At 37.1% G+C, this 27,539-nt stretch overlaps 1 protein-coding gene across 1 annotated transcript in view; it reads left to right on the top strand.

Moving 5' to 3' along the window:
- LOC118006515 (potassium/sodium hyperpolarization-activated cyclic nucleotide-gated channel 1) overlaps window positions 1–27,539 on the top strand; it is a 359,934-nt gene that overhangs the window by 229,029 nt on the left and 103,366 nt on the right. Inside the window, exon 4 of the mRNA XM_034999197.1 lies at window positions 12,629–12,847. Coding sequence (XP_034855088.1) covers window positions 12,629–12,847 — 219 coding nt within the window. The remainder of the gene's footprint in view (window positions 1–12,628; window positions 12,848–27,539) is intronic.

Genomic DNA, 27,539 nt, shown 5'->3' with positions numbered 1-27,539 from the left:
AAACACACACATGTACACACACTTTAATAAACTTAGACCCTCATGCAGAGAACTAAGCTGGATAGAAAACACCCAAACACCGTATTATGTATCAGCCCTTTTATATACAGCCACTTTTTGTATCAGCCTTTTATATATAATGCCTTTCATTTAATCTTCATAAGAAGTACATATTCTTTATACATTACACCATCTGTCATACAACTGACATATATGCAGATTATCTAGGATGAAAAACCCAATGCCATGTTTCATATGGTAGTAAACATTTATATAAACCAAAAATTGCATCTGTAATAATTTATGTTCTAATTATTTTTTTAAAGATTTTATTTATTTATTTGAGAAAGAGAGAATGAGAGAGAGAGCATGAGAGGGAGGAGGGTCAGAGGGAGAAGCAGACTCCCTGCTGAGCAGGGAGCCCGATGCAGGACTTGATCCTGGGACTCCAGGATCATGATCTGAGGCGAAGGCAGTCACTTAACCAACTGAGCCACCCAGGTGCCCTGTTCTAATTATTTTTTAAAAGATTTATTTGTTTATTTATTTTAGAGAGAGAAAGAGAGTGGGGGGGAGGGGCAGAGGGAAGAGGGAGAGAGAGTCTCAAGGAGACCGCGCTGAGTGCGGAGCCCGTTGCAGCACTGAATCTCACCACCCTGAGATCAGGACCTGAGCCAAAACCAAGAGTCAGATGCTTAATCAACCAGGCCACCCAGGCACCCCTTATGTTCTAATTATTAACACCAACCACCCAAGGGCTATACTCAAGCTGAAAAACTTCTTAACTCCTGCTTCTTTTATGCCCCAGGTGGCTGCTTTCCTTATTAAGAGCAGAAGTTTGAGCCTAGCAAAAAAGGATTACAGTTCTTTGTTTTACTTCAATTTCGCTTTAATTTTAGCAGTTTTTAACACTACCAACATGCTAAAACCTCTAATTAGCAGAGTTAAACTACTTGAGAATGCCACCGAAAGAGATGATCTACTAATTTGAAAATCATCGGTGCAGAGTTGCTTTCCTAAAACCCATACATGAATTTAAGTGCAGATTAAATAATAGCACTGAGGAGAAATGACATCACTCCTTATGTTACTTTGGCCAGGTGTCAGTGAACGCACACAGCATCGTGTAGTGGTTCAGATGGAACCTGCCTCTCTGCCTCATGTGCATCTTCCACATTCTGGAGGATTAAGCCTCAGGCAAGGACCTCCTTCCAGAAGACTTTTCCTATTTAGATACCAGGATAGTTTACTCCATTCCAGGCTTTGGGGATAGGAGGAAAGGAAGAGAACCCTTTGAGCGTTCTTGGCCAATAGGAAATTATTAAAGTGAAGTACGACTATATGACCCAAATATCTTTACTGACCTCAAACTCTCGAGGGGATTTTCCCTCAGAGGTTTTCTCTGATGAAAACCTGAGATAATTTTTCCTCTAAATTCCCTTAAGGTGTAGTAGAGGTTCCCTTTTGCTAGTTGAGATGAAAACATATATTTTAGAGAATTTCTGTGCTATGGTTATGTTCTTAAAATGCTTAAAAATTCTGCATTAGAATTATGAATTTTACTTATATTAATGGTTAGGAAAGATGTGGCTATGACCTTCAGAATGGAGACGGTTTATACTGTAGTTCAGACAGACCTATGATTGAATTTCAGCTTTGGCACTGACAAGTGTGTGACTTTGAGCGAGTTTCTTAATTTTTCTAAGCTTTGCATTCCTTACTTGTAAGAACAATATCAGATTTCAAGAATTTTATGAAGAACAATGAGTTGATATAACAGCACCTTGCAAGAAGTAAAGTACTCAGTGTATGCTAATCTCTTCCATTGTTCCTTCATATTTATGCATATATATAAAATACGTTTACTGATATTAAACATGCAAAAATATGTAAGATATATTTGTTTATATTTACTTGTCCAAACAAGCAATAAAAATATTTGGTCAAAGCACTAATTATAGAAAAATCACACTTAAAATCTTGAAATATCTGATCTGGGGCCTTTCTATAAGAAGTATTAATGAACCCTTAGTCTAAAAAATTGGGCTAACAGTCCCACCAAATTAAAAAATAACTTATTGATATGCTTAATTTTTATTTTGTCTTATTTATTTATTTATTTATTACTTTGTTTTAGAGAGGGAGTGCAAGTGGGGGAGGGGAAAACAGTGAGGGGAAGAAAGAGAATCTTAAGCAGCACAGAGCCCCATGTGGGGCTCTATCTCACAACCATAAGATCATGACCCAAGCCAAAATCAAGAGTAGGACGCTTCACCGAGTGAGCCACTCAAGCACCCTATGTTTAATTTTTATTTTAAAATAATGCAACCAATGTTAAAAGAAATACGAGAAAAAATATCTGTGATCTCAAGCATCATTAAATTTTAATTTATAAATCTACTTAATGCTGATTTTGTATTTTATCATCATTACTGAAGCAAGAAAACATACACTTAGAATTTGAGGGATTAATTGACCAGGGAACAAGTCTAGAACTTAAAATGACCAAACATCATTCTTTTTATGGCAACAGTAATCTTCTTATGCAGTAATTCTATATTTTATTGCTGAAAACTATTTGAACTCTTCTATAAGGCAAAAGGATTGATGTCAGAGGTGCAAATGTTTTATTTATTTATTTATTTATTTTTAAATTTTATTTATTTATTTATTTGAGACAGAGAGAATGAGAGAGAGAGAGCACATGAGAGGGGGGAGGGTCAGAGGCAGAAGCAGGCTCCCTGCCGAGCAGGGAGCCCAATGTGGGACTCGATCCAGGGACTCCAGGATCATGACCTGAGCCAAAGGCAGTCGCTTAACCAACTGAGCCACCCAGGCGCCCCAGAGGTGCAAATGTTTGTAAGCAGATCAAAACTGTACAAATAAGAAAAATAAGTACATTTCTCCAACTGAAAAATATATATAATTGTATTTTTTTAAGTGTTATTTCTAGAAACCATGGCATTTAAATTTTTTGGAGATAATACTATCAAGAATACAAATATGTATTTCGAGAATTCAAGAGCTTCTATCATGTGACTTGAAGGGAAATAATTCATTACTTACTAATATATTTAAAAATATAGTGCTAATGTTCTAGAACAAGGTTGACAAGTTATGAAATCAAAGCACAATGTTGGTAGGCTCTTTTTCTTCTTGCCTACAGTGGCTTTAATGTTTGCTTTCAAAGCATATTTATGCTGGGGGGAAAGTCTACATCATATATATATATATACATATTTAAAGATTTTATTTATTTATTTGAGAGAGAGAGAATGAGAGAGAGCATATGAGAGGGGTTAGGGTCAGAGGGAGAAGCAGCCTCCCTGCCGAGCAAGGAGCCCGATGTGGGACTCGATCCAGGAACTCCAGGATCATGACCTGAGCCGAAGGCAGTCGCTTAACCAACTGAGCCACCCAGGCACCTTACATCATATATTTTTTTAAGAAATATTCTTCCTTGCTGTCTGCATTTTGAATTTACACACAACAAAACTGTCAGTCCTTCCCCTGAGTCCCCTTAGGAATTGCATGCACTGTATTTCTACTGATCAATTCAATTTAGGATGGCCTCATTGAGTTGATCTCCTTGTCTTCCTACTGACATTATTATTTTACTATGATCTGTAAAGTCACAAATAATGTTTAATTCGACTAAGATAAAGACCGCCTCAAAGATGTTCCTTAAATGTTTCTATTTGTAATAAACAAATCCAATAATTCTAGGGGACATACTTCAAAGACCAAAAATGCTCAAATGAATACTTAAAAACAATTGTAATTCTGTTTCAATCACTAATCAGTAGAAAGCTTGCTCTTAATACCTATCCATTGTTACCATACTTCAGCCCTGTGAAATTGATGAAGAACAACAGTTTTTACCCTGACTCCATTCTCTTATAGACAGATAAAGTAAGACCATGGCATGTTCAAGTGAACTTACACTTTGGAATTGGTGACCTGTTATTCTACATTTCTTGTGACTTCAGGAAGATTATGCTCAGTTATATTCCTTGTCTTGAGAACTTCTTAATGTATCTTTCTATCTGATTGGCATTGCTGTAACTGATGTAAGTGATAAGTTTATTTGGTGGTTGAAGAAGTAAATTGTAACTGGTCAAAATTTGATATTTTAGCTGTTGATGCATATATTTCTGAGTCAAGTTCTATATTTCCAGTTTTGCTAAGATTTTGCCTACTTAACATATTCATACTTGCATTTGATTTCAAATGATAAAGAAGATTCATTCAGGTATTCAATATGGAATATTTTGGCCTTCTAAATTAACAAAATTTTAGTTCATAGGAAAGACAATGGACTGAAGAAACTTTTGTTTCTGTGGCAGAATATACTACCTGGCTTAGTTTGAGTTTTAATGTCCTAAGTCAGGAGGTCTAGGATACTCTAGAATAAACATTTATTTTCTTTCTTTGCCATAGCCCTTCACCCTGATCCAAATTAACTAACAACATAAACAGTGTGTCAAACAAATGCTTAAAAAATAAGTTAAACTTGGAATATAAACGTAAATTTTTTTTTCTATATGAGAGTTCCCAGATGGAATAATTAAATTTACTTATATATATTCCTGTTAATTGGGCTCAATATGTTTTCCTCAAAAAATAATTAATTTCAGTGATGCCTCAGTGAAGTGATGAATTAAATGAGTGAGCATTTTGAATAATAAAAAAAAATAGTCAGGGGCCCATGGGTGGCTCAGTCAGTTAAGTGTCTGCCTTCAGCTCGGGTCATAATCCCAGGGTCCTGGGATTGAGTCCCATATCGGGCTCCTTGCTCAGTGGGGAGTCTGCTTCTCCCTCTGCCTGCCACTCCCCCTGCTTGTGCTTTCTCTCTCTGTCAAATAAATAAAAAAAATCTTTAAAAAATTTTTAAAAAAATCTATAAGGAACAATTTGTTGGTAAATCATTGCCTAAAATGAAGACAAGAGAAACCCAGATTAAATCAGAGTTAACAGGTAACTTATTTGTTTACTTTCAATAGTATTCAAGTTAAATGTAAGTTGGTAATCATATGGTAAAGCAATGGGAGTATATAGTCTCCCATTCATGTTATTATTATTGATGTAGACTAAAATAAAATGAGTCATTTTTTTTAAAAGATGAAAAGAGAACAGCCACATAAAAAAAAAAAAAAAAAATGATGTCCTGGGAATGAAAACATTCTTGGACCTTCACCAAACCCTATCAGACCTAGTTTTTCCTTCTTTAGGTCTCGTCTTTGCCTGTTGTTACTTTGCTACATTAAATAAGGGTTGCATGTGAGAGATGAACTGATCAGTTAGTCTTTCAGCCTTAATATTTTGCCTGAAATTATAAATATAATAGATTTATAAAATCAAGAGTAGTGTCATGTAGTAGCTAATAGTATGGTCTTGAGAACCAGACTGGGTTCAAAACAATGTATCTTCCACTTACAAACTCATAAACTTGGGCAAGTCACTATGTTCTCTGCCTCCATGTTATCATTTATCAAGTGGTGAGAAGAAAGATATGAATGTAAGATTGATAAATTGATAAATTTGTAAATAAATTGATAAATATCAATTATAAATTATAAAAAACTATAAATAATTGATAAATTTGTAAATAAATAAATATCAAAATAAAGATTGATAAATTTAATGTAATAATTGGTACTTTGAATAGTTTAGAACCATGCATGTTGTTACCATCATAGTGTTTTTCAAGGTAACCTTGAAAAATATTTTATATTTTATATACCAAGTTTCACTTATTTTTTAAGCATTTGTTTGACACACTGTTTATGTTGTTACTTAACTTATGTGTGTATTTTATCGCCGCAGTCAATCTACCTTTCTGGCTTGAGCTGTTGTAGCTGGGGTTGTAATGGTGGGTGGGGCTGGTGGGGAGGGTTGGAGGGAATAAGGAAGAGGGAGGTAATGGTATAAGATACATTCCTCCACTTGGGATTCTCTCCGCAGCAGCCTCCGAATCACAGGACTGCTGCCTAAATACTGATATTCCACCGAGAGGGCTGGGTTGGCTCTCGTACACACAATGTGCGTAGACACAATTCAATGTCTAAAGAGGATGATTATGGTCTTGTAGAATAACAGAAAAGATCCCTACACCTAATCAGTCTCCCCTGAAAAGAAAAGCCTAAATTGCATGAATCTCTCTAAATTTTCCATAACCCCCTGAATTATTCTACCTTCCTTTTTCTTTTACCATGTCATAAAAATCCAATATGCTACATTCTATAGACCTTCTCTTCTCAAAATTATTTATTGTTGTTCTTGTTTTATACTTTATGCTTTTATGCTATTTCAGTTTTCATTTCACCTCCTTTAAATTTATAATAGCTTTTAAACTGACTTCTTTACCTAGTCATTGTTCAATCCATTCTCCACACCAGGATTTCTCAACCTCACCAAGGCTGGCAGTTTGGGCCAGATAATTCTTTGCTGTGGAGGAGCTTCTCTGTGAATTGGAGGTCATTTAGCAGCTTCACTAGCCTCTACCCATTAGATATTAATAGCATTTCCTCCAGGGGCACCTGGAGGCTCAGTCGGTTAAGTGTTGGACTCTTGGTTTCAGCTCAGGTCATGATCTCAGGGTCTTGAAATGGAGCCCCACATAAGGCTCCATGCTCAGCATGAGGTATGCTGGGGATTCTCTCTCTTCCTCTCCTTCTGCTCCTCCCCCTGCTCACATATGCGCGCTCTCTCTCTCAAATAATAAATAAGTAAATCTTTAAAAAAAATAGCACTTCCTCCAGTTATAAAAACCAAAAATTCGACAGTATTCCCTGGGTGACAGAATCATCCTCAGTTGAGAACCACTACTCAACAATTCTCCCTGATCAATCTTCTTAAAGCACAAATCAGATTTTATCATTTCCTGCTGAAAAATTTCCCGAGGCTTCCCATACTATACTGAAAAATGTTTTGACCCTTCTGGTGCTGGCCATCCCTGTGTTTTCTAGTGTATTCCTTATTATGTTTTGTATCTTCTCTATAATTTAGACTGGCTGATCTATGATCCAGTCTATCTTCAGATAGATAGATAGGCAGGCAGACAGATAGGAATTTTCTGGGTTTGGTGACTGTTCTCACCCATAGTTTCCCCTCAAATACCATGCCTGTCCCATATCCAGCATCATGTATCCACATTTTTACCTTAAAACATGGTCCTGCCCAAATTTCTTCACATGGTAACTCAGAATCTCTGTTGGAATTGAGAAGGGTCTTTGCTTTATATGCATATTAAAATAGATTATAAAGTCACTGTAATTTGAGATGATACCAGCATAGAAAGAGTCAAATAGATTTGTGGAACAAAATATTGAGCCCAGAAACAAACACCCCAATGTATATAGAGACATATATAACAAAGGAAGCATTTGTATGTCACTGGGGACCAGACAGTTCATTAAAAGTTGTATGCAGGCTCAAGAAACAATTCTTTCAGAATGAATGAAAATGTGAACTTTGTTCCACATACAAAAAAACAAAAAAACAAAAACCAAATCTCTTAGGTAAAAGAAGTAAATATAAGTAAATATAAAAATAACATAATCTCCAAAATACTTACATATATATAATCTCAGATTTAGGGAGATCTTTTTAACTATTACAGAAGATTCAGCAGCTCACGGTGAAATTACAGATTTATTTTCGTACATAAAATAATCAAAATGTTGGGGCGCCTGGGTGGCTCAGTTGGTTGAGTGTCCAACTCTCGGTTCAGCTTGGGTCATTATCTCAGGGTCCTGGGATCACCCCATGGTGGGCTTCATGCTTGGCGGGGTGGTTTGCTTGAAGATTCTCTCTCTCCCTCTCCCCCTCCCCGACTCACATATGTTCTCTCTCTAAAATAAAAATCTTTAAAAAAATAATTAAAATATGTGGCAAATTATATCATTAAAAAATTAATAGGCAAAGAGTAAATTAGGAATAGATATTTAAAGCAAATAGTTAAAGAATTGATATCCAGCCTTCAGATATGTATTACAAATTGATAAAAAAAAAAAAGAATTTCACCAGAAATTCTCAGAAATGAGAAAGTTCAGTTGATTAATAAGTACATGAAAACTTTCTCAAATTCCCCAGTCAGAGAAATGTAAATAAAAGTAACAGTGGATTACTATTTCTCACTAGAATAGATGATGAAGTGTATTTTTACTTGGTTTTGGAGAAGTTACAGCCTTGAAATAGTCTGTCAACATATTTTAAAATCAAATTGAAAACTTTATTCTTTGACCCAATAAACACACTTCTGAGAATATATTTGATAGAGATAAAGGTTATATGTACAAAATTGTTTATTACAGAATAGTCTGTAGTGGCAAACACTGGAAAATAATAGAAAAATGGGAAAATTATGACATAATCAACAATGGGTTATTACATAGTTATGTGAACACTAGATTATTTGGAGGAATTTTCCTGTGATAAAAGCTATATGCAGAGAAGTATATATGATATGATCCATTTTTGTAGAAAGAAAGGCCAAGATGTGTGTGTGTGTGTGTGTGTGTGTTTTGTGTGTGCCTAAGGAGATAAATGAAAATGAACATAAACACACATTCTTATACAAAATAGTTTGGCTGTTACATAACTGCATTCCTTTGGGAAATTGAAACTTCCTTCTCCAGCTTCACATACTGCTTCCCCTCAAAAACAAAGGAATAAGCAATACAAAAAATTAAAGTGCAGCCTCCACTGGACACCACATTGGACTTTTGAATTATTCCCATTATGTCTAAGTCCATCAAGTTGCCGAAGCAACATGACTATGCCCCTGTATAAGGAAGGGAATCTTGCACTAGATTTAACAGCACAGTCAAAATTTATTTATTCACCCTTTTTTTCAACAACAGTGTTTTCACCTAAAAATATTTAGTGTCGCCACTGAATCATGCAGTTTAGAGTCTAACATGATCAATGAGACATGGCCCACGTCCTAATCTATGAGTAGATGCCAGGCACATGAGAAGATTATCATGTACTGGACGGAAGTCACCATGACAGGGGGATTAGAGTTCTGAGGGAGCCCAGAAGAGATTGAAAGCCAGTCAGAAACAAGCCAAGCTTATTTTCTTTCTATCCATTCTTTGAAAAGATCTTAGGAATTAAAGCCTTTGTTTATTTTGCAATGTGGTTTGCAGTGAATTCATCTTTAGTATATCAGTATATTACTGAGTTGAATTTCATCAATGTTAATGTCATTTTAAATAACATGTACAGTCAAGATTTTTATAGAACACATTCCTTTGTTCATCGAATACTCCATTCCTTGTTCCTGGAACATCTAGAATTTGGGGAACTTTAGGTTTATTCATGAGAATAGTTATATATTTTTGTGTATGAAAAAAAGTGTAAGGAACGAATTTTGTTTATTCATCAAAATGAAAACTTGTTCATGGGTTCATTATACTATCTGCATAGTATAATATAATATACGAGTAATTTTCTTTTCTTAAAACTGAATCTCATTTTTACACGTGTGTGTGTATATATGGATGGATGGATGGATAGATAGATGGGGCAACATGACCTTATTTTATACATAACAGTGAATTTCAGTTTAAGAAAATTAACTCTTCCAACCAAGTGGGGCTGGTTATTTCTTGTTCACAGCCATATGCAGTTCCAAAACTTATGAGGTTGGGGCTTTTAAACTTTATCATGTCCTATTTTTAAATCTATAAATTTGATTTTGGAAAACCCTGTTGAAATATGAACAAAAAGATCTATGTATATTCAATATATTTTAAAATAACCTACAATTTCCTGATAATTTAAGAGTTCGTTTGACAAAGGCAGAGATGGCTTCATGGGTATGGGATATGAACTCATAGTTGCAGAGGGACCCACTTCCAGGAGGACCCTGTGCTTGTTATAAAGCTCAGCTGCTGCTATCTTCACATTCCTAGTAATTTTATCCGTGAAGTTATGTTTTGTAAGTGAAGTCCCCTGGGACAGTGGGGCATGAACGTGAGCAGCCACTCTGCACACACAGGTTTAGGCCTGTAGGCACAGTAGGCAACACAGAAGCCAAGCACTTGGCCTGACAGCCAGGGGCGGCACAAATGCATGCCTCAGCAGTCTGAAATGCTGTGTCCCCCGTGTGCCTGAGCCAGAACTGGGCCAGAACGCCAGTGGCCACAGCAACCCCCAAAGCAACAGCAGTGACTGTGGGGGGCAGGAGTGACTTCCCCAGGCCAGCAGGGACAGGAATCTTGGTGAGAGAGCAGCTGACTCTCAGTCCCAGGATCCTGTCCCTGCAGTATCTACACAGATATTGAATTTTCTGCCTCAATTCCAAGATAATACTTGGGGACCTCTGATGGTAAACTTCGTCAATAAATTATTACAAAACAGGGAGGACACATGGATATTGCATAACAATATAATATAATATATATTTTATAATTATAATAATATTATATTATTTTATAATATAATATTATAATATATTATAATACTTATAATATTGTATAGCATATCAGGGTATTACTAGAATTCTTCACGGTTTATAATGTCCAGTTTTGAAAACTCCTGCAACATTGCAAAGCAAATATCCACCAGCCTAGAAATACAGATTAAATTTAAAGATCATCACATTTGATGAAAAAATAACACTATTTTCGTATGAAACTTTAAATGAGCCAATGATTAACAAAGAAGACAATTTTTAATTAAATTTTCCTTGTAAGAGAAAATAAAGGAATAAAATACATAAATAGGCATTTTGGATTATAGGCAAATCATGAAACTACTTTTGGTTTCGTGCACAACCTCAGCAAGTTACAGGAAATGTCAGAGGAAATATTAAAATGTCAATGCATACATTTACATTCAACATTAAATTCAATATACAGTGTAAAGGATCTTTGTTGTGATGGAATTGTTCTGTATCTTCACTGTGGTGATGAATACATAAACTTATACATGTGATAAAACTAACTACACACCCAAATGAGTACCAGTAAATTGGTAAAATATGAATGAGATCAGTGGATTGTACCCATGTCAATTTCCTGGTTGTAACATTGTACAACATCCTCAGGATGTTACCATTTGGGATAAAAGGTGCATGGGTTCTCTATTATTTCTTATAATTTGCATGTTAATCTACAGTTATCTTAAAATAAAAAGTTTAATTAAAAAATCACATTCATGAAACTAATTTGTATGAACAGTGAAATCTTCATTGAAAAATTGTTCCATTAGAATCATCAGCTCCAAATGTACTAAAATTTGTATGTTAAGTCAAATTTATCTCAATGTTGTCCCAATGTATAAAATACTCTTAATAGCCCTAGTAATAGTTGCATCAACAGAAAGATCTTCTTTAAAATTTCTCAAAAACTATCAGAAATTATTTATAATCTTGCATTAGCCAAAACAAATGATGTAACTTACAATTATATAATTGAAAATGAAATTGCTAAATGTATCAATTTTGAAGACCTAAGGAATGAATTAGGTCTGCAGAAAATTAAGCCAGAAAAATTATATGATCAATCAATATACCACAATAATACAGTTTTTCTATTTATTGTATTATATATAATTGACACAAAATGTTATTCTTTGAAATTTATAAATTTCTGTTGTTACTCATCTACCACTATTACTATTATAAGTAATAAAATATTTTTAAAGGGAAAAAATTATGTATTATTATCTTTAACAGCACTTTTTTCCCCTACATTTTGAATGAAAGGGCCCCAAATTTTCATTTTGCACAGGGCCTTATAAATTATGAAAGTCTTGGGCCATGAGGTTTGATACAAACTGATCCTAAGAATCCTTTAAGTTTTATCAAAGGGTAGATCTATTGAATAGCTTATTTTTGTAGAATTGAGCTTGGAATAAATTTTTGAAAGGACTCAGAAATTGCATGCAATAACTATTCTCAGAAGTCAGCTTCTTTTTGTCTAGAGGGTTTGCCAAGATATTATTTTGTTTATTTTATTTTATTATATTATTTTATAAAAAGCCAACAAGATTCATCCATCATCAGTCCTGACATTTGAATTCTCACTTACATTACTCTGAGAGAGAGCTTCAAGGAAGTCTTTCCATTTATCAGAACTGCGTTTCCAAAATATGTTTATTTTTCATTTAAGAAATATAGAATTAAGGACTATGCAAATATTTCGATTTGGATTTTCTAAAATCTAAACATCGTAGTTTTGATAAAAATTCTTATACTTAGGCTCATTGGCTTCACATTTACCTGCAACGTTTCTCAGCTTGCAAATACATTGCTAGAAAATGACTAGATTGCCTAGAAACTTTGGAATGAGCCCATCAGCATTCATTCTTGGCATTTTTATATGACAGTCACACCACTGTCCCAAAAGAAATTTTTGTTTTAAAAACAACAAACCTAAAACTGATGTTTGGGATGCACATATATTAACAGTAGATTATTTCTGTTTCCTAGTGGTAGGCAAGCCTTGAAAAACATCAAGTCATTTGAGTAGTGATGAAGAAGTATCTGTGTAAATGTTCTGTTACAAGGATGTTTCTCCATACTCATTCTCTAATGTTTTTCTGTACAGGTCACATTCACTTTTTATTCCACAATTGTGATGGCTCAGCCTGTTTTCTTTTTTCTCTTTGGTTCCAGAATGACTCGTGGGGAAAGCAGTATTCATATGCACTCTTCAAAGCTATGAGTCACATGCTGTGCATCGGGTATGGAGCCCAGGCCCCAGTCAGCATGTCGGACCTCTGGATTACCATGCTGAGCATGATCGTTGGGGCCACTTGCTATGCCATGTTTGTCGGCCATGCCACAGCTTTAATCCAGTCTTTGGATTCCTCCAGGAGGCAGTATCAAGAGAAGGTAATTTGTTTTATTGCTAATATCTTCAACCAGCTAGTTTGCAAATCTAACTAATAGTGTTCAAGGTAACTAAACTATCATTCTATCAAAAATATAATGAAATAAAATGTATAAAGCAGGAAAACACACTCTTTGATATTTTGCGGTTTCTTCAAGATGCTTGTCATAGCTGTCATTTGTTTCCCATTTCTTTCCTGAATAGCCCTTTTTTAAAAAATCTGAATTTACATTCACAGAAAAAATAGTTATGTGTTTGAGAATACATGAAGCTGATTTAAAGTATTACCATCGATCATGTTCTATCATATTTCAACAGGTAAAATAATATGCAGCCTTCTCTAGTATATGTTAGGAAAATATGTTAGAGATTCAATGGAACTAGGCAGCCATTGCGCATGTCCCTCTGTGTTTCTCTGCATTATAATCATAATTTATATTAAAATCCATATGCTTTGCTGAACATATGTTTCTCTTCTATCTAGATAAGTCATCACACCCTCTAGTCTTAAAAATGCATATTAACAGCTGCTGTCATGCGTTCTTATGCATGACGTGTTTAATTAAAATGATTGCTGCTCTAAACTATTCTCAAAACAGAGAGAAAAAGTAAATATATGCAATGATATATTCATTGGATTCTTTTTTCATATGCGGAGTTATTTTGTCTGGGGCTAAACCCTGGGTAATCAGACAGTACATGTATATTTGACCAAACATCATTAACTTTCCGACAGATAAATAAGAATATTTCATAACTGAAGGAAGGATTTATAATGTAGAAATTTAGTTGTACACCTTGCCAAAGAGGATGTCTGAAACTAATGATTAAAATAGTTCTAGAACACTTCTCCGAGTGAGTGATAACAGGCTAGACTCATAAATACCTACAAAATAGCCAAAGATTGTTTCAGTTGTTGCTTTATTTACAGAAGTTTTCAACACTATAATCACGCAATAGGAGAAAAGGAACCCAGATTCTTTATTTACCTTGATGTAATTACACTGCCACCAACTATTGCAATGAGCAAGTTAGTATTTTATTACCAAAGTAATGAAAAGATGAACCACCAAAATTGCTTCGAGGTACATTTTAAAATAAAGCCTTCAATTAAATTAGAAAGAACAAAGCACACAGTAAGAGAGGAGACTTTATACAATGTTGACTTTGACTGAAAATTATATACTCAAAGGAAGTTGGGCTCACTTTATGGGGATTTAAGATAAGACTACAACAAGGTATATGTTTCTATTATATACTGTTTTTTCTCTTCCAGTTGACATTGCCTTTTTAAAAAAAATTTTATTATGTTATGTTAATCCCCATCATTAGTTTTGGATGTAGTGTTCCATGATTCATTGTTTGTGCGTAACACCCAGTGCTCCATGCAGAACGTGCCCTCTTTAATACCCATCACCAGGCTAACCCATCCCCCCACACCCCTCCCCTCTAGAACCCTCAGTTTGTTTCTCAGAGTCCATCGTCTCTCATGGTTCGTCTACCCCTCCGATTTCCCCCGCTTCATTTTCCCCCTCCTGCTATCTTCTTCTTTTTTTTTTAACATATAATGTATTATTTGTTTCAGAGGTACAGGTCTGTGATTCAATAGTCTTACACTCTTGAATATACCATTCACAGCGCTCACCATAGCACATACCCTCTTCAATGTCCATCACCCAGCCCAACCCATCCCTCCCACCCCCCACCACTCCAGCAACCCTCAGTTTGTTTCCTGAGATTAAGAATTCCTCATATCAGTGAGTCCATATGATACATGTCTTTCTCTGATTGACTTATTTCGCTTAGCATAATACCCTCTAGTTCCATCCATGTCATTGCAAATGGCAAGATTTCATTCCTTTTGATGGCTGCATAATATTCCATTGTATATATATATATACACCATATCTTCTTTATCCATTCATCTATCAATGGACATCTTAGCTCTTTCCATAGTTTGGCTATTGTGGACGTTGCGGAGGCATGTACCCCTTTGGATCACTACATTTGTATCTTTGGGGTAAATACCCAGTAGTACAATTGCTGGATCGAAGGGTAGCTCTATTTTCAACTTTTTGAGGAATCTCCATACTGTTTTCCAGAGTGGCTGCACCAGCTTGCATTCCTATCAACAGTGTAGGAGGGTTCCCCTTTCTCTGCATCCCCGCCAACATCTGTCATTTCCTGACTTGTAAATTTTAGCCATTCTGACTGGTGTGAGGTGGTATCTCATTGAGGTTTTGATTTGGATTTCCCTGATGCCAATCGATGTTGAACACTTTTTCATGTGTCTGTGGGCCATTTGGATGTCTTATTTGGAAAAATGTCTGTTCATGTCTTCTGCCCATTTCTTATCATTTGTTCTTTGGGTGTTGAGTTTAAGAAGTACTTTATAGATTTTGAATACTAGCCCTTTATCTGATATGTCATTTGCAAATATCTTCTCCCATTCTGTTGGTTGTCTTTTGGTTTTGTTGACTGTTTCTTTTGCTGTGCAAAAGCTTTTTATCTTGATGAAGTCCCAATAGTTCATTTTTGCCCTTCCTTCCCTTGCCTTTGGTGATGTTTCTAGGAAGCAGTTGCTGCAGCTGAGGTCGAAGAGGTTGCTGCCTGTGTTCTCCTTTAGAATTTTGATGGATTCCTGACTCACATTTAGGTCTTTCATCCATTTTGAGTCTATTTTTGTGTGTGCTGTAAGGAAATGGTCCAGTTTCATTCTTCTGCATGTGGCTGTCCAATTTTACCAACACCATTTGTTGAAGAGACTGTCTTTTTTCCATTGGACATTCTTTCCTGCTTTGTCGAAGATTAGTTGACCATAGAGTTGAGGGTCCATTTCTGGGCTCTCTATTCTGTTCCATTGATCTATGTGTCTGTTTTTGTGCCAGTACCATACTGTCTTGATGATTATAGCTTTGTAATGGAGCTTGAAGTCCAGAATTGTGATGCCACCAGCTTCGCTTTTCTTTTTCAACATTCCTCTGGCTATTCAAGGTCTTTTCTGGTTCCATACAAATTTTAGGATTGTTTGTTCCATTTCTTTGAAAAAAGTGGAGGGTATTTTGATGGAGATTGCATTGAATGAGTAGATTGCTCTAGGTAGCATTGACATCTTCACCATATTTGTTCTTCCAATCCATGAGCATGGAACTTTTTTCCATTTCTTTGTGTCTTCCCCAATTTCTTTCATGAGTATTTTATAGTTTTCTGAGTACAGATTCTTTGCCTCTTTGGTTAGATTTATTCCGAGGTATCTTATGCTTTTGGGTGCAATTGTAAATGGAATAGACTCCTTAATTTCTCTTTCTTCTGTCTTGTTGTTGGTGTATAGGAATGCCACTGATTTCTGTGCATTGATTTTATATCCTGCCATTTTACTGAATTCCTGTATGAGTTCTAGCAGTTTTGGGGTGGAGTCTTTGGGGTTTTTCCACATAAAGTATCATATCATCTTCAAAGAGTGAGAGTTTGACTTCTTCTTTGCCGATTTGGATGCCTTTTATTTCTTCTTGTTGTCTGATTGCTGTGGCTAGGACTTCTAATAGTATATTGAATAGCAGTGGTGATAGTGGACATCCCTGCCGTGTTCCTGACCTTAGGGGGAAAGCTCTCAGTTTTTCCCCATTGAGGATGATATTCGCTGTGGGTTTTTCATAGATGGCTTTTACGATACTGAGGTATGTACCGTCTATCCCTATACTCTGAAGACTTTTGATCAAGAAAGGATGCTGTGCTTTGTCAAATGCTTTTTCTGCATCTATTGAGAGGATCATATGGTTCTTGTTCTTTCTTTTATTAATGTATTGTATCACATTGATTGATTTGTGGATGTTGAACCAACCTTGCAGCCCAGAGATAAATCCCACTTGGTCGTGGTGAATAATTCTTTTAATGTACTGTTGGATCCTAGTGGCTAATATTTTGGTGAGAATTTTTGCATCCATGTTCATCAAGGATATTGGTCTGTAATTCTCCTTTTTGATGGGGTCTTTGTTTTGGGGATCAAGGTAATGTGGCCTCATAAAACGAGTTTGGAAGTTTTCCTTCCATTTCTATTTTTTGGAACAGTTTCAGAAGAATAGGTATTTATTCTTCTCTAAATGTTGGGTAGAATTCCCCTGGGAAGCCATCTGGCCTTGGGCTTTTGTTTGTTGGGAGATTTTTGATGACTGCTTCAATTTCCTTAGTGGTTATAGGTCTGTTCAGGTTTTCTATTTCTTCCTGGTTCAGTTTTGGTAGTTGATACATCTTTAGGAATGCATCCATTTCTTCCAGATTATCTAATTTGCTGGCATATAGTTGCTCATAATATGTTCTTATAATTGTTTGTATTTCCTTGGTGTTGGTTGTGATCTCTCCTCTTTCATTCATGATTTCATTTATTTGGGTCATTTCTCTTTTCTTTTTGATAAGTCTGGCCAGGGGTTTATCAATCTTATTAATTCTTTCAAAGAACCAGCTCCTAGTTTCATTGATCTGTTCTACCATTCTTTTGGTTTCTATTTCATTGATTTCTGCTCTGATCTTTATTATTTTTCTTCTGCTGGGTTTAGGCTTTATTTGCTGTTCTTTCTCCAGCTCCTTTAGGTGTACGGTTAGGTTGTGTATTTGAGACCTTTCTTGTTTCTTGATAAAGGCTTGTATTGCTATATACTTTCCTCTTTGGACTGCCTTTCTGCATCCCAAAGATTTTGAACAGTTGTGTTTTCATTTTCATTTGTTTCCATGAATTTTTTTAATTCTTCTTTAATTTCCTGGTTGACCCATTCATTCTTTAGTAGGATGCTCTTTAGCCTCCATGTATTTGAGTTCTTTCTGACTTTCCTCTTGTGATTGAGTTCTAGTTTCAAAGCATTGTGGTCTGAAAATAGGCAGGGAATGATCCCAATCTTTTGGTACTGGTTGAGACCTGATTTGTGACCTAGGATGTGATCTATTCTGGAGAATGTTCCATGGGCACTAGAGAAGAATGTGTATTCTGTTGCTTTGGGATGGAATGTTCTGAATAGATCTGTGAAGTCCATTTGGTCCAGTGTGTCATTTAAAGTCTTTATTTCCTTGTTGATCTTTTGCTTAGATGATCTGTCCATTTCAGTGAGGGGGGTGTTAAAGTCCCCCACTATTATTGTATTGTTGTTGATGTGTTTCTTTGCTTTTGTTATTAATTGGTTTATATAATTGGCTGCCCCTATGTTAGGGGCATAGATATTTACAATTGTTAGATCTTCTTGTTGGATAGACCCTTTAAGTAGGATATAGTGTCCTTCCTCATCTCTTAGTACAGTCTTTGGTTTAAAATCTAATTTGTCTGATATAAGGATTGCCACCCCAGCTTTCTTTTGGTGTCCATTAGCATGGTAAATGGTTTTCCACCTCCTCACTTTCAATCTGGGAGCGTCTTTGGGTCTAAAATGAGTCTCTTGCAGACAGCATATTGATGGGTCTTGTTTTTTTATCCAATCTGATAGCCTGTGTCTTTTGATTGGGGAATTTAGCCCATTTACATTCAGGATTCCTATTGAAAGATATGAATTTAGTGCCATTGTATTGCCTGTAAGGTGATTGTTACTGTATATTGTCTGTGTTCCTTTCTGATCTATGTTACTTTTAGCCATACACTAGAGATTTAGGGTCTATTTTGGTCTGTTAGAAGAAACTGTATCCCAAAATTTTAAAGAGAGTAACTTAATATACACCAAAAATAAGGTTAACTACTATGAAGGGACAGAATATGATTCTAAAAATGAAAAATAAAAAAGATTTTTTAAAAAGTCATTGCTAAGATGGTTAAAAAGGGGAGAAAAGAAAAATTCAAAAAAAAATTAAAAAATTAACTTTGGAAGACTAAAGAATCAGGGAGAAAAAAGCCATGAATTCTATGTGCTGTATTCCCCTAGTGCTGGAGTTCTGCTGTTCTCATCGATCAGTAAACTTGGTCTTGGCTGGCTGTTCTTCTGACCTTCTGGGGGAGGGGCCTGTTGCCATGGTTCCCAAATGTCTTTGCCGGAGGTGGAATTGCCCAGCCCTTGCCCGGTCGGGCTAAGTAATCTGCTGGGTTTTGCTCTCAGGAGCTTTTGTTCCCTGCATGCTTTCTGCACAGCTTTGGAGGATGAGAGTGAAATGGCAACCTCCCAATCTCCACCCTGGAGGAGCCAAGAACTCGGGGCCCCGCTCCTCAGTGGACCCCCAGAGAAAAGCAGTCAGTCACTCCCGTCTCCCCGGTCTCCGGCTGCACTCTGTGCTCACCCGGCCCTTGACCGAGTGTTTCTACCTTTGGCCCACAACCTCGTGTAGAGTCTCCAAACCCAGCAGATCCCTGCAGTGCACTCCCATGCCATTCCTCCCAGAGGAGGAAGGGCAGTCTCCCTGGATCTGACGCTCGTTGGGTCCCTGCTGGAGGAGCAGTGGCCCGACTGTGCCGCGGATCACGGTTTATGGCCACCCCGAGCTGAGAGCCCGCGCCTGGGCTCCGCCTCTGCAGCCGGCTTCCCCGCTCCGATACCTGGGAGCTGTGCTGCACTCAGGCACCCCCAGGCTTTCTGTGACCCCGAGGGTCCTGAGACCACACTGTCCCAGCGAGGGTTCCACCCCCCACTTAGCCACTGGAGCAACGTCCTTCAGTAGAGCTGACTTCTAAAAGTTCCTATTTTGTGATCTGCTGCTCTATCACTTGCCGGTAGCAGATGACGGAGGCTCCCTCCCCCCACCATCTAGCTTCCTGAATATGGCCTCAGATTCACTTCTCTGCACGTCCTACCTTCCAGAAAGTGGTCGCTTTTCTGTTCAGAGAGTTGCTGCTATTCTTTTCTTCAATCTCCTGTTGAGTTCGTAGGTATTCAGATGGTTTGATCCCTATCTACCTGAATTCCTGGGACCAGGCAAAATTTAGGTCTCCTACTCCTCTGCCATCTTGCTCCTCCCCCTGACATTGCTTTAAAAAAAAAAAAAAAAAAGCTCTTTTCCCATCTGTTTTTTGTCTGTATCATTGGTACATATTTTTCTTAAAAACAAACACATCTTCAATTTCCAGTGTTGCATTTCTTACCATTGTATTGCGTAATAAGTGAATTCACTGTTTTTATGTTCTTAAACCTGCTTTAGGGACGCCTGGGTGGCTCAGTCGGTTAAGCGTCTGCCTTCAGCTCAGGTCATGATCCCAGGGTCCTGGGATCGAGTCCCGCATCGGGCTCCCTGCTCCACGGGGAGCCTGCTTCTCCCTCTGCCTCTCTCTCTCTCTCTATCTCTCATGAATAAATAAATAAAATCTTTAAAAAAAAAAAACCTGCTTTATAAGCCAGGTATAACTTGGAGATCCAATTTATTCAACTATGCAGTCATAGGCTTTTATAAGCAAAGATACTATGATGCCTGCAATATTTCAAGTCATCATGTTCTTGATATTACAAAGGGCTTTAACAGAAGGCAAGCATACTGAGGTAATCTTTTACTTTCTGACATATGGAGCACTCTAATCAGAAAGAGCTGATTATAAGTGTATATATATGTATATGGATTTCCTTATTCTGGATGTTTCATATAAATGCAGTTATACAGTATATGACCTTTCAAGTGTTTTCAAGGTTCATCCAAATTGTATCATGTCAGTGCTTAATTACTTTTTTTGGCTCATTAATATCCCATTGTATGGATATATTGCATTTTGTTTATCCATTCATCAGTTGATGGATGTTTGAGTTGTTTCCTCCTTTGGCTATCAGGAATAGAGCTGCTCTTAACATTTGAGTAGAAGTATAATTTGAGTATCTGTTTTCATTTCTTTTATTTTTTTTATTTTTTATTTTTTTAAAGATTTTATTTATTTATTCATGAGAGACAGAGTGAGAGAGAAAGGCAGAGGGAGAAGCAGGCTCCCAAGCTGCAGGGAGCCCGATGCGGGACTTGATCCCAGGACCCTGAGATCATGAACTGAGCCGAAGGCAGACGCTTAACCATCTGAGCCACCCAGGCGCCCTGTTTTCATTTCTTTTAGATATGTGCGTAAGAGTGGAATTGCTGGGTCATATAATAATTCCATGTTTAACTTTTTGAGGAACTGCTTTTCTTTTGTAGTTAATATTTACCTTTAGGTGTATTGGAACCATCTGCCATGGATGACTATAAAATTAACATTGATATTGTTTTCACTTCCATATACCCATTAATAACATATTTTTTATGTAAAAGAAGTGAGAGTGCCAGTATATTTTATAGTAGCCATTCAGAATGCACTGGTGTTCAACCCACCTAATCGGACCCAGAATTCACACCTAGACATAACACTCTATTGTCTCTCCATCACTCACCATACTGCTGGGCTCCAGTGAAAGTATTGATCTAATCTAGTCTACTGCATTTGTCTCCTGCAAGTCATCTGGCCCACTGTGTATGTCTGGAATCTGAGTCATTTAATTCTGCCTTCCTAGGGAACATCTGTTCATTTGGGGTCTCCCAACCTGAAGTTGTTCTATCATCCTAAGCAGTAACAGTTGGTCCTCTGATTATGAGATCCTTACCTAAACAATTTACCAATGATAATAATCTGACAGGGCTAGAGTATCATCATCATCATCATCATCATCATCATCATCATCATCATCATCTGTCTTAATGAAAAAATTACAGTGATCTTCACAGTGTAGCATTGCAGATTAAACTCTGACTTGAATCACAATGTATGTTGCTGATTTCATGGGTCATCATGTTTTGTGTTCTATGACATTTCAGACAGCCATATTTTCCCCTTCTGTCAGATATGGAGACTTTATAATGTGAGACAGGTGGCATTTAAAATGTGCCTCTCCTGATGCTCTGCTCTGGATTACTAGCAAGCTTCAAACTTTCTATAACTGGTAGACTGAGTAAGCTCAACTTCAGAAATAGCCAAAAGCAATCATATTTTTTGTTTTCAGTTGTCACTTTAAGTTTATTTAGAGAAGGTCATCTTTTCTGAACAAATAAAATCCCTCCCCCAGAACTTTTTGGGGCGAGAAGCCAGAAATGAAGAAAGTAGATATATTCCATAGGCTCTCTTCTCTCTCCTGTCATAAGCCTATGACGAGCTGCTGTTTGTCATCAGGGAGAAGACACAAGGAGGGAGGAAAAGGAAGGGAAGAGGAAGTTTTAATCACCTGCTACTAGTGTCCTTTGGTGGATATGGCAGATGATTAAGCCTGACGCTTCCTTTATGAGATCCTTTGGGCTCTTCTGGTAACACCCATCGAGTCTCTCTCCTGCACTTCCCTAGATGAGGTCCTGTAAATTGAGTAGTTATCTCCAATCTCTTTCGGCACTGGGCTTCTTGCTCGGCCAGGTGGTACTCTTGGACAGGACCCAAGATGTAACACTGGCTCCGCTGTATGGCTCAGATCTGGTCCACAGAGAGGCACCCCTGCATCCCTCTCTTAACCCATCCCTTAGTACTCAGCTGCCTCCACCACCAAAGCAATGAGGAGCCTGTGTCTAGCCTTCCTTGGCAAGCATCAGACCCTGTCCACAAGTTATTTATGTGTTCTCATATGTGATTCAAACCCCAGATCCATGCCTCCCAATTATGTGACCTTAGTTCAGAGATCCCCAAGTGATTTTCTTGAAGCTGTACCCCAGGTCAAGTGTTAGAAGGTATAGGGGGCTGGGTAAGGGGCTCATAGCAGAAGAGTCACTCTCTCTGAAGAAATCTGCTCACTAATCCCATCAGGAAAATTCTCACTCTACCCTCTCCACCTCTGTGGAGCTTTGATACCTCCAGGAGTCGTGATCCTTGGATCACCATTTACAATTGTAAACCAGTATACAAGAGACCACTTTATATAGGCTGTTAGTAGTTAAGTTCTAGCGGAGTCAGAGTTATATGCAGATTTTCGACTGTGCTAGGGGGTCAGCACCCTTAACCCCCACTTTATTTCAAGGGCCAATGGTATATATAATTGTTCCCTGGCCAAGTAAGTTTGGAAATGTTGATTGAAAAAATGTATCAAAGTGTGGTTTCTTTGGATAAGTGTATGCACCCTGAACATTTAACTTATTGTGTTTGCCCTTCATGCCAAACCCCCATGTATTTTAATTGATTAGCGTGCACTTTGGAAAACATCTTTCTAGACAAACTCCCCAAAGTGAGTATTCCATTTTTTTAACTGACCTTGGGTGGTTCCTCTCCTTTCTAGATATGTCTGCAGTTCATCTCATCTTCAGGAAGTGAAACTGTTTTTGATCATCCTATGTCTTTATACTACTGCAACTTAGTTCTTCTACTTGGGCAGCCCTGGGGAACCTACTACTATTTTTAGACTTGTCATTCTCTTTCCTGTCGTATAATTATGGTAATAGCAACTTTTAGGTGTGCAGTTTTCCCTCTGTAATAAGCAAGAATTTTAACACAATACATAGTATGAATTTAGAATAAGAAATTTCCCACTCACCTTGGTATACTTGATGTACATGAAAGATTTTTTTTTAAAGACACATTTATTCAGCAAAGACTATTACATTTAGCGGTCAACAGCATGGGTGCAAAAAAAAAAAAATCTGCATTAAAACCCTTTGTTGGGATGCTTTACACTTTCCACAGAACAGAAACTAAAATAACCTGTTATACAATTAGTCACAAATACAGTCCTTGAGTTCTTTGCCCATACACATGAGTGCTGTCTAAAACATGTCTTCTTTGTAGCAGCTAGGCCCTGCCACCACTGTGCTTGGCCGAGTTCACAAATCTATTGTAACCTGTAGCTTCCCTGTCACTTCTCTGGCTCTCCTCTCTTGCTAAGCTTTGTTTCCTGGCAGTGATTAGAACCTTCTGCCGCTGCCGTAGCTCCTGCAGCTGCTGGAACCACCACAGCCACCTTGGTTTCCTGGTTTGGCAAAGTATTGGCCTCCACCACCATGGGAGCCAGAGCCTCTGCCTCCAAAAATTTCCTCCTTTCATGGCTCCAAAATTTGAAGATTGATTGTTGTAATTGCCAAAATCATTATAGCTTCTGCCACCTCCAGAGGTGCTCCAGAGCTGCTTCCATCATTACCAAATCCATTATAGGCATCCCCACTGCCACCATATCTGCCACCACCTCAATAAGCCGTCAAAGCCCCCTCACCCACTGAAGTTTCCTCCACAACCAAAGTTGTCATTCCCATCAAAACCTCCATGACCACCACCAAAGTTTCTGGAACCACTTCGACCTCTTTGGTCGGATGAAGCACTACCCATCTCTTGCTTTCTCTTGCATAGGGCTTTCCTTACCTCACAATTGTGGCCATTCACAGTGTGGCATCTTTGAATGACAGTCTTGTGTACAGAGTCGTGGTCATCAAATGTTACAAAAATAAAGCCTCTCTTTGTGCCACTGCCTCGGTCAATCATGATTTCAATCACTTCAATTTTCCCGTACGGTTAAAAATAATATCTTAGATGATGTTCTTCAGTGTCTCCTTTCATGCCACCAACAAAAATCTTTTTCACAGTTAAATGGGCACCAGGTCTTTGAGGATCTTCTCTTGAGCAGCCCTCTTTGGTTCCACAACTCTTCCATCCACCTTGTGTGGCCTGGCATTCATGGCTACCTCCACCTCCTCCACAGTGGCATACATGACAAACCCAAAGTCTCTGGAGCTCTTGGTGTTTGGATCTCTCATTACCACACAGTCTGCAAGCACTCTCCATTGTTCAAAATGGCTCCTGAGACTCTCATCGGTTGTTTTAAACCCTCCGATGAAGAGCTTCCACAGGTATTCAGGCTTTTGGGGAGACTCTGACTTAGACATGGCAACAGTGGGAGAGGAGACTTTAATGATGCTTACTCGGCAGCATCCGTGAGCAGAAAGCCATGAAAGATTTTTAATGTGAAGTTTGAATATGACCAAAGAATCACTTTAATTATATGAGGGAATTATCAAATTGAAATACCTTTATACACTAAATAGCTTCCTGAATCCAGGAAGCAGAGAGTATAAATCCAAGACAGGTACAGGAATGATTTTTTTAAATAGACTGTGCTTTCTAATGGTAGAGCACAAGGCAGTGAGCCAGTGCTACTCCAGGCTTCCAATATTGATTATGTTCTATAAAATTTTTTAAATGTCATATTCTCAATTTAATAATAAGAAATTTAAAAGCTAAATTTATCCAAAAGAACAATGATAAAATTTTCTTCATCTCTGCAAGAGTTTATATGATGCTCATTAAAGGCCCTTTGGAAAAAGAAGGTACGGTTTAATATAAGTAGTCTCTCAGTCATAGAAGTGAGTTTTAAGTAATCCTGTATGAAACTACATCACATTATATAGTTTTGTGTAATCATACCTAAAACATAATATTCTAAATCTAGTCATTCCAGGCAAATGTTTTTTCTTGGTTTTAGTTAAAAATACATAGATCCTTATTCTTTCCTCGTAAATGAAGAACTATAATCAGGACTGTCACATTTCTTATTCCATAGAAATCTTTTTTTTTTTCTTTTCTAATCAGTCTAATCTTCCAAATTTGTGTAAGCTAATGGTATGACCAGAGACAAAAAGCTAAGCACCAAGACCTGCTCTCATTTTCAATCCACTCAAATCTCATTTGCAATAAAGCAGATTTCACATCAGCTAGATAAAGTTATTATGGTTAATATAGACATTTTCTTGGTAATATGCCCTTCAAAAATAATTTGAGTAGAGGAAGAATGATGCCAAATCAACTTTTAAACTCTTACAGATCTCTCAACCAAACCTCATTTCCAGCCAAATAATTATTGTTCTCTCAACAAACCAAATGAGTGTGACTTGCTACACCCTTCATCCTACCCTTTTATATATTTTTACCCCTTTCACTGTTTACATAGGTTCTGCCTTTCCCTTTGGAGGGCTGTGACATCTTGTCTGATCATCTCAACCTATAGTAATCTATTTATTGTGTATATTTTATCTGTCAGGAGAGTATAAGCACCATAGTGGGAACACCTGTTTCTCAGCTATTGTGTCATTCAGCCTTGTACATAGAAACCTCAGTATTATGATGCTGAGGACCCAATAGTACTCAGATGGGACAGTGAGGATTTAGAATGTTTATAGTCCGGCCTTTATTCTAACATAAATAGGACTAACAGTTCATAATTTGAACTTTTCTGAATGCTGCCACTTGAGTATACATGGGCACATCTTTAAAAAATATTTGTTATGTTATTTATTTACTTGTATATAAACATAAAGATATTGCCTCACATGTTATAGCAAGTACTTGCTTATGTATTATACGTACGTATTTAGCTTAAACATACATAAAAACTTAATTTTCAATATGCTTTCCCCTCTGGAATTCTGAGATTTATTTCTCTGTAAATGAAAGGTATATTATCTAAGTGTCTTTCATCGGGGTTGACGAAATTTCTTAGTTTCTGTGTTGATCAGGATTGTGTTCTCCTTTACGACATGATGGAACCCATTGTCTCAAACAGATGGATGGGAGAGTTTATCACTGCTGTCATGTAATTCTGAGTCTTAAAAAAAAACAAAAACAAACTATGACTAGAGCAAAGAGGAACAATTGAGAGTAGTGACTACATAGTTTGTAGGTAATTCTATTATTCAGTTAAAAAGAAAAGAAGAACAGTTACATCCTGCTTTTCAACCTATCTTCATTATCAAGAAATTTAGTCAGTTGAGCTACTAATTTGATTGATTTTGTAAGCTATGATAGTATTTGTCTTCAGAAAAGCTAAGAGGCTTTGAAGTTATAATGATCTGGACCTTGGAATGTCAAATTGACCCAATGCTTAAATTAAAAATGGCTTGATGCCTTCATTTTGATTGGGAACATTTTGGGGGGGAGATGTAGCTCTAAAATCCATGTGCATTCAGCAAAATGTTTCACTTGCTTTTCTTCCTTATTCGTAAAAGCTTTCTTCCTTCCTTTACAAATGAGAATGCCATGAGCACAACTCCCACATGGTTCCTTAATTAGTCAGAAAGATTTCCAATTCCGCTATACCATATATTTTTGCTTCCCAGGAGCTGAATTTTACGTACTCTGGTATGTTAAAGTGGTAGTACTGCCAAATGTTCTCAGGCCAAGGAGATCCTACGACTGGGACTATCTTCGAGATTTTCTCCTAGAAAAACAGCAGTGCAGTAGCCCTTGGGTTAGCTTCATGTGGCCACTTGAGCTGCTAACAAATCAGGCTCCTGGCAGAATGATGATACTTTACATTTTCAGCTGAGAAAAAATTTTCTTACATTAACTAAGTACTGTAATAAAGATCAGGACAGGTAAAGGGAGGGAGTTTGAGGCTGTTAATTTAACAAAAGTGAAAAATAGAATTTTGCCAATTCTAAATCTCTCATACCACTGATTTTTGACCAATCTTTGTATTTTAATATATCCCACTGGGAGATATGGTATCCCTTTTCACTCAGTGATACTTTCTGTAACAATATTCTATGTGATAGGCTAAAATTTCCCATATCTTTATTGTTAGTATTCATGGTTTCAGGACTGTACAAAGTGGTAAAAATTGGTTCTCAGCAATACTTCATTTAATTCTTTTCCATTTACATTTATCATTTATAGCTCATCTGACAGCTTCTTGTAATAGCTCTAAAGTAGAGTTGCATTTTCTACCATTCTTCTTCTTTGATTGATCTATTGACTTAATTTTTAGAAATATTTGAATTTTCGGGGCGCCTGGGTGGCTCAGTTGGTTAAGCGACTGCCTTCGGCTCAGG

The sequence above is a fragment of the Mirounga leonina genome, unplaced genomic scaffold, assembly GCF_011800145.1.
Source record: "Mirounga leonina isolate KUSES-001 unplaced genomic scaffold, KU_Mleo_1.0 Mir_97, whole genome shotgun sequence".
Taxonomy (NCBI): Eukaryota; Metazoa; Chordata; class Mammalia; order Carnivora; family Phocidae; genus Mirounga; species Mirounga leonina.
The sequence above is the reverse complement of the archived record's forward strand: the minus strand, read 5'-3'. Positions and strand labels throughout refer to the sequence as shown.